This window comes from Octopus bimaculoides, chromosome 3 (genome assembly GCF_001194135.2).
Source record: "Octopus bimaculoides isolate UCB-OBI-ISO-001 chromosome 3, ASM119413v2, whole genome shotgun sequence".
Lineage (NCBI taxonomy): Eukaryota > Metazoa > Mollusca > Cephalopoda > Octopoda > Octopodidae > Octopus > Octopus bimaculoides.
Window position 1 is genome coordinate 146888279 of NC_068983.1, and position 8658 is coordinate 146896936.

At 41.6% G+C, this 8658-nt stretch overlaps 1 protein-coding gene across 1 annotated transcript in view; it reads left to right on the forward strand.

Moving 5' to 3' along the window:
- The window catches only part of LOC106875506 (BCAS3 microtubule associated cell migration factor), a gene marked incomplete at its 3' end in the record, with an annotated part of 62988 nt that extends 54335 nt beyond the window's left edge, over window positions 1-8653 (forward strand). The window contains exons 20-22 of the mRNA XM_052966807.1: window positions 813-943; window positions 3239-3424; window positions 8613-8653. Coding sequence (XP_052822767.1) covers window positions 813-943; window positions 3239-3424; window positions 8613-8653 — 358 coding nt within the window. The remainder of the gene's footprint in view (window positions 1-812; window positions 944-3238; window positions 3425-8612) is intronic.
- Between the last annotated feature and the right edge of the window lie 5 nt (window positions 8654-8658).

Consider the following 8658-nt stretch of genomic DNA (forward strand, 5'->3'; position numbering starts at 1 on the left):
GACCTTCTTTTGGTGCAACTTTGGCTTTGGGAAGTGCTGTGGAGCTTCGTCGGCATCCAACCACTGAGCTGAGCATCGCCAGTTGTTGTAAAGTATCCACTTTTCATCGCAAGTCACAATCCGATTGAGAAATGGGTCGTTCTTGTGTAAAAGAAGGGAAGACAACACTTCAAAACGGCGTTTTTTTTTTGGTTGTCGTTCAATTTGTGCGGCACCCATTTTTCAAGTATTTTTGTTTTTCCAGTCTCTTTCAAGTGGTTGGAAATTGTCATGTACATTACGTCCAATTCAGAAGCAAGCTCTCGAACAGTTGTGCATGGATTGGCTTCCACTAAGGCTCTTAGTTGATCGTTGTCAACATCTGATGGCCAACCACTATGCTTATCATCTTCAAGACTGTCATCACTGCTATGAAATTTCCTGAATGACCATTTTGCTGTACGTTCATTAGTGGTTCCAGGGCCAAACGCATCGTTCATATCGTGAGCTGTTTCTGCAGCTTTACGGCCTAGCATGAATTGGAATAAGAAAATTGTGCGAATTTGCTTTTTGTCCATGCATTCAACATTCTGGAAAAAAATGGCCTAATTATTCAAAAAGGAAAAGAGTAACATGATTAGATAGAGTGAAAAATGGGCTTTAAAATGATATATAAAGTCAAAGTAATTTAATGACAATTGATTTGAAAATACATCATTTAAAACCAAAATTAAAAATTCCCCAAGGATTCTTGACAACCTAATAATAATTTGTGCAATAAATTTGCATCTAATTAATTATGTATTCAAGTCATGCGCATTTTGTGTTGCTAGGATCCAGCCTGCGCGGTCAAGTCCTGTTGCAATGCCAAACACGAGGCCAGCTTACCGAAGGTCGTCGGGGTGTGACAACACGATGCCAACGAACCGAGGGTCGACGTCTTCACCATTGCTAATAGAAGCTGGTAAGTTAATTCAAGGTTTCTACTTGTATCAGTTGTTTTGATTGTCGGTGCATGTGATGGACATAAATAAACCAATGCTGGTTGTCAAGTTGATGAGCGGTGATTGGGTGACAGCAGGGTTGGGGGACAAACACAGACCCAATGATACATGGACACACACACAATAGCACATATATATACATATATACACATATACATATATATATATATATATATATACACATATACACACATACATATACATGTGTATATATGTCTATATACACAAATGTATATACATATGTATATATATCTATATGATATATATATATAAATTCAGAAGAGTGGTACAATAAGGCACCAATATTTATAGGGCTTTATTTTGCTGGAAATTAATACATTTGTATTGAAATATTTTTCATTGATATATATATATATATATATATATATATATATATATATATATATATATATATATATATATATATATATACGCATAGATCGTTGCCAGTGCTGCTGGACTGGCTCCTGTGCAGGTGGCACATAAAATACACCATTTTGAGCGTGGCCGCTGCCAGTACCGCCTGACTGGCCTTCGTGCCAGTGGCACGTAAAAGCACCCACTACACTCTGAGTGGTTGGCGTTAGGAAGGGCAACCAACTGTAGAAACTCTGCCAAATCAGATTGGAGCCTGGTGTAGCTATCTGGTTCACCAGTCCTCAGTCAAATTGTCCAAACTACGCTAGCATGGAAAGCGGACGTTAAACGATGATGATGATGATATACATGTATATATATATACATGTACATATATATATGTATATACACATCTATATATGTATATGTATATATATCTATATCTATATATATGTATATACATACATATATATATATATATATAATATATATATGTATATGTGTGTATATATATATATAGATACAGATATATATACATATACATATATAGATGTGTATATACATACATACATACATATATATATATATATATATATATATATATATGTAAATACACATATACATATGTTTGTGTGTATATATATCATCATCATCATCATCGTTTAACGTCTGCCTTCCATGCTAGCATGGGTTGGATGATTTGACTGAGGACTGGCGGACCAGATAGCTACACCAGGCTCCAATCTGATTTGGCAGAGTTTCTACAGTTGGTTGTCCTTCCTAACGCCAACCACTCTGAGAGTGTAGTGGGTGCTTTTACGTGCCACCGGCACGAAGGCCAGTCAGGTGGTACTGGCAGCGGCCACGCTCAAAATGGTGTATTTTACATGCCAGTAAGACGATGCTGGTCACGATCATGCTCAAATGGTGCTATTTACGTGCCACTGGCACGGAAGCCAGACAGCTGCTCTGGCAGCGATCACGCTCAGATGGTACTCTTAGCGCTCTACTGGTGCAGGTGCCATCACGATTTCACTTTCACTTGCCCCAACAGGTCTTCGCAAGCCGAGTTTAGTGTCCCATGAAGGAGATGCTGGCATAGGTGCCAGTTGTCGAATTTGGTTCGACTTCGATTTAACTTGCCTCAACAGATCTTCGCAAGCCGAGTTTAGTGTCCAATGAAGGAAAGGTAAGGTATGCATAAGTGGACTGGCTATACCCCTGGCAGAGGCCTTGGATTATGGTCTCACTTGGCTTGCCGTGTCTTCTCATGCATAGCATATTTCCAAAGGTCTCGCTCAGAAGTCATTGCCTCGGTGAGGCCTAATGTTTGACATTTGCAACTATATGAAACCAACATCACTATTAAAAACAGTAATAATGAGGTGGTTGCCAAGACTTCTACCTTAATAGGTATAATATTAAATATTTGAATAAAAGCAGGGTAAAAATACCGTTTGCCAAAGATGAAAGCGAAAGCTTTAAAAACGACCAATCCCACGAAAAAATACACACACGAAACTCTGCCTCATCCGCCATACTCACCAGACCTCTCGCCTACCGACTACCACTTTTTCAAGCATCTCGACAACTTCCTGCGTGAGAAATGCTTCAAGAACCAAGACGATGCCAAACACACCTTCAACGACTTCATCACCACCAGAATGCAGGATTTTTACACTACTGGCATAAATAAACTTGTTTAGTGTTGGCAAAAGTGTGTTGATTCTGATGGTGTTTATTTCGATTTATAAAGTTTTGTTTGAACCGTGATATATGCATCTGAATTTAAAGGTTAAAAACCGCAAGAACTTTCTTGACAGCCTAATATATTTTCTTGTCAGTTTTGTGAAAAACATAATATTTTCTGTGTTATCTTTTAATCTTTGATAACCCAGGAAGCTTCGAGCAGTCTCCACATCTTAGTGATGTCTATGGCTATTGGACAGAATCCGAATTATCACGACTCCCCCGAGGAAATACGGAAAATAGTGAAGAAGATGACGACCGCTTGCGCGAACACATTGCCGAGGCCATGCTTGAGTCTCCGCATAGAGATTGCGGAGGACCTACTAGTCTCCGAGGTAAACTTTTCCCACTTCTTTGTTACCTGTTCTTGAAATACGCCTATTTTTTCCTCTTTGATCCTAGATGTACTCGTATTTCTCATCATCCATACATCGTTCACTACTTCAACATTGACAGCCATCTGTCAACTCCCACCTCATGTTTGTATGAAAGGACCTCCTCTCTTGTCTTCTACTATAAGAGAGGTTAGAAGAAACTCAAAAAAAAATATCTCATTTAATTTGTTCCAAATGGTCAGCTGTAAGAGTAAACTTTAATTAGAAAATTAATCTCTCTGTCTCTATGACTGGGTAACCATGTACTTCCTAAACAGCAAGACAACTGTTTCTGTCTCCCTGTCTTTCTGTCACACTCTAACCTTTTGTCATTTGACACAAGGTCCCGTCCTCCATCCAATGCCTCATCTCCTCTCAAAAATTCTCTGTCTTGCAAGTTACTTGGTGACCCTGCCAGTGATGGTATCATGTAAAAAGCATCCAGTTCACACTGTAAAGTTGTAGGCATTTAGAAAGGAATCTAGCTGCAAAAATCATTCCAAAACTGACTTCACCTGTGCTGAGGCCATGTGAAAAGCCCCAAGCTGCTTGGTGGTTGGTGTTAGGAAAGGCCTATACCTGTAAAAACTTTACCAAAACTGACCCCACCTGTGCTGAGGCCATGTAAAAAGCACTAAGCCTGCTCTGCTTAGTGGTTGCTGTTAGGAAAGGCCTCAGACTGTAAAACCTTTGCCAAAGCTGACCTCACCTGTGCTGAGGCCATGTAAAAAGCACTAAGGCTTCGAACTGTAAAACCTTTGCCAAAACTGACCTCACCTGTGCTAAGGCCATGTGAAAAGCATCAAGTCTGCTCTGCTTAGTGTTTGGTGTTACGAAGGGCATCCAGCTGTAAAAACCATGCTAAAACAGACATAGTAGCCTGGGGTAGTCTTGTACTGGCCTGGCTCCTGTCAAATGTCCTACCCATGCTTGCATGGAACATGGATGTTAAATGATGTTGATGTAAATTTTAAAAAATTCTACATGACCAGTCAGAAACATTTAAAACTCTAACTCCATCTTTCTTTTATCTCCTTCATCAATGTATATCCTTTATAGCGAGGGCCTTATTCTTTGTGAGCCCCGTGACGGTAGCTCGTAAAAAGCACCATCCGAACATGGCCAATACCAGTGCCGCTTTGACTGGCTTCCATGCCGTTGGCACGTAAAAAGCACCATCCTATCATGGTTGATGCCAGCTTGTCTGGCCCCTATGCCAGTGGTACGTAAAAAAGCACCCACTACACTCTCGGAGTGGATGGCGTTAGGAAGGGCATCCAGCTGTAGAAACACTGTCAGATCAGATTGGGGCCTGGTGCAGCCTCCTGGCTCACCAGATCCCAGTCAAACCGTCCAACTCATGCAAGCATGGAAAACGGATGTTAAATGATGATGACGATGATGATGATGATCCCGTGCCAGTGGAATGTAAAAAGGACCATCCGAATGTGGCCGATGCCAGTGCTGCTTTGACTGGCTTCTGTGCTGGTGGCAAGTAAAAAGCACCATCCAATCATAGTCGATGCCAGGTTCTCTGGCCCCTGTGCCGGTGGTACGTCAAAAGCACCATCCGATCGTGGTCTATGCCAGCACTTGTCACCCCCGTGCCGGTGGCACGTAAAAAACCAGCCACTACACTCTCGGAGTGGTTGGCATTAGAAAAGGCATCCAGCTGTAGAAACACTGCCAGATCAGATTGGGGCCTGATGCAGCCTCCTAGTTCACCAGACCCCAGTCAAACTGTTGATGATGGTGATGATGATGCTGGTGATGGTGCTGATAAGTGTGATGGTAATGATGATAGTAGTGGTGATGATGATGATTGTGATGGTAGTGATGTTGATGGTTATGGTGGTGATAATGATGATTATTATTATTTTCGTCTGCCGTTATATTCTGAGTTCAATTTCCGCCAAGGTCAATTTTGCCTTTCATCCTTTCAGGGTCGATTAAATCACTGGGGGGTCGATGTAATCGACTTAATCTCCTTGTCTGTCCTTGTTTGTCCCCTCTATGTTTAGCCCCCTGTGGGCAATAAGGAAATAAATTATTATTATTGTTATTATTGCCCTGATGCAGTACCAGGCAGTGGCTCTCATGGCTTCTGGTCTTAACTGATTGTACATTCATGTACATTGTTTTCTCTCGGTGTAAAAGATGGGCTACAGCAAATATTCTGCTCAAAACCACAGATTTGCTTGTCAGTTGCTTGACCTTAACCAGTTGAGCATGTCCCTTGGTGGCTGACGATATGTGCATCTCTGATCAGGAGCAGAAGTAGTGGGGAGCATCATAGTCATGTGGTGAGAGGAAGTTTTTTGGGTTTGAATAATACACTTCTGGAAATGAGTGTTTTGTTCAACATCTGTGGTAAGTAGCTTGTTTACCAACCACATTGTTCCGGGTTCAGTCCCACTGTGTGGCACCTTGGGCAAGTATCTTCTACTATAGCCTCAGGCTGACCAAAGCCTTATGAGTGGATTTGGTAGATGGAAACTGAAAGAAGCCCATCGTATATATGTATCATCATCATCATCGTTTAACATCCGCTTTCCTTGCTAGCATGGGTTGGACGATTTGACTGAGGACTGGCGAACCAGGTGGCTACACCAGGCTCCAATCTGATTTGGCAGAGTTTCTACAGTTGGATGCCCTTCCCAACGCCAACTACTCCGAGAGTGTAGTGGGTGCTTTACGTGCCACCGACACAAAGGCTAGTCAGGCGGTACTGACAACGGCCATGCTCAAAATGGTGTATTTTATGTGCCACCTGCACAGGAGCTAGTCCAGTGGCACTGGCAATAACCTCGCTTGAATGTCTTTTCATGTGCCACCGACACAAGTGCCAAGAAGGCGACGCTGGTGTATATGTTTGTGTGTCTGTGTTTGTCCCCACTACATCGCTCGACAAATGATGCTGGTGTGGTTACGTCCCTGTAACTTAGTGGTTTGGCAAAAGAGACCGATAGAATAAGTACTAGGCTTACAAAGAATAAGTCCTGCAGTCAATTTGCTCGACTAAAGGTGGTGCTCCAGCATGGCTGCAGTCAAATGGCTGAAACAAATAAAAGAGTAACCCTTATTCAAGGACCTTTTGAGTGGGATGGGCGACTCGACCTTAAGAAGATTCTTACTGGGTACCACCTGCAAGGTCATGCACTGTTTATCTTGATATGAGATCACCATGTTGCTCACATGTGGTTGTGATGCATGTGCCTTGTGTACCCTTATCAGGCGGATAGTCATGATGGATATACAGGGCTTCATATATTTGTACCCCAGTGTCACTTTGATGGCATGCATTGCTCTCTCACTCAATAATAATAATAATAATAACAATAATGATAATAAAAATGATAATAATAATAAAAGTAATAATGAAAATAATAATAATAAAAATAATAATCATAATAATAATAAAAATAATTATCCTTCTAAAGGCCCAAGGTAGAAGGGGGACTAGACCAATACAGCAAGTTTCATAGCCCTAGGTGTTGGGAAGGCACTTGGCCAGAAACGGAAGTGACAATCAAAAGAAGAAATACTACTAATAATAATAATGATAATAATATTTTTCTTTTATTCATTTTGGTCATTTGACTGTGTCCATGCTGGAGCACCGCCTTTTAGTTGAGCAAATCGACTACAGGGCTTATTCTTTGTAAGCCTAGTACTTATTCTATCAGTTCTCTTTTGCTGAACTGCTAAGTTACGGGGGATGTAAACACTAGCATCAGTTGTCAAGCGATGGTGGGGGTGACAAACACTGACTCACAAACACATACATATATATATATATGACGGGCTTCTTTCAGTTTCCATCTACCAAATCCACTCACAAAGCTTTGATCAGCCTGAGGCTATTGTAGAAGACACTTGCTCATGGTGCCACGCAGTGGCACTGAACCCAGAACTATGTCATTGGTAAGCAAGCTACTTACCACACAGCCACTCCTGATAATAATAATAATTTGGCTCACTCCCCCCCCACTCCACCACCTCGTTATTTCACAATATTATTATTATCATTATTGAGTGTGAGAGCAGTGCATGCGATCAAATTGTATACCCATCATGACTCCCCGTCTCATAAGGGTACACCAGGCACATGCATTACAACCATGTGCGCAACATGGTGATCTCACATCAAGATAAACAGCACATGACCTTAGAGGAGGGGCCCAGTTAGAATTTTTTCGGATCAAGTAGCCTGTCCCACTCAAAAGGTCCTTGAATAAAGGTTGTTTAAAGATGCTGAACAAAACACTCATGTTTCCAGAGGTGAATTATTCAAACCCCAGAGACTTCCTCTCAACACATGGCTATGATGCTCCCCCGCTACTTCTGTTCGTGATCAGAGATGCACATATCATCAGCCACCAAGGGACATGCTCAACTGGTTAAGGTCAAACAACTGACAAGCAAATCTGTGGTATTGAGCAGAATATCCAAATCAAAATCGCTGACGTGGCCGTCTGATTGACACTCGTGCAAGTGGAATGTTAAAAGCACATCCGAACCTGGGGTGTAACTGGCCCACTTATGACTACCCCTTATTCATTGGACAATGATCTTTGCTTGCGAAGACCTATTGAAGCAAGTGTAAACAAATCAAAGTCACTGACGTAGCTGATGACAGTACCACCTGATTGGCACTTGTGCTAGTGGCACGTTGAAAGCAACATTCGAGCGTGGTTGTTGCCAGTGCCATCAGACTGGCTCCCATGCAGGTAGCATGTAAAAAACACCTTTTGAGCATGGTCATTGCCAGAACCGCCTGACTGGTTCTCGTGCCGGTGGCACATATAAGCACCCACTACATTCTCGGAGTGGTTGGTGTTTGGAAGGGCATCCAGCTGTAGAAACTTTGCCAGATCAGATTTGAGCCTGGTGCAGTGTTTGGCTCACCAGTCCTCAGCCAGCATGGAAAGCGGACGTTAAACGATTATGATGATTTACTATAGACCATCTTTTTTATCAATACAAAACAATGTACATGATAACACTTCAAATCAGTTCAGATCAGAAGCCATGAGAGCCACTGCCTGGTACTGCATCTGGGAATTTATTATCATTATTATTATTATTATTATTATTATTATTATTATTATTATTATTATTATTTTGTTTCTGTTTTTGTATTCCGCAGAAGGTGGTACTTTCGACAAAGCAGATGTAGAAGACATATCAACCAT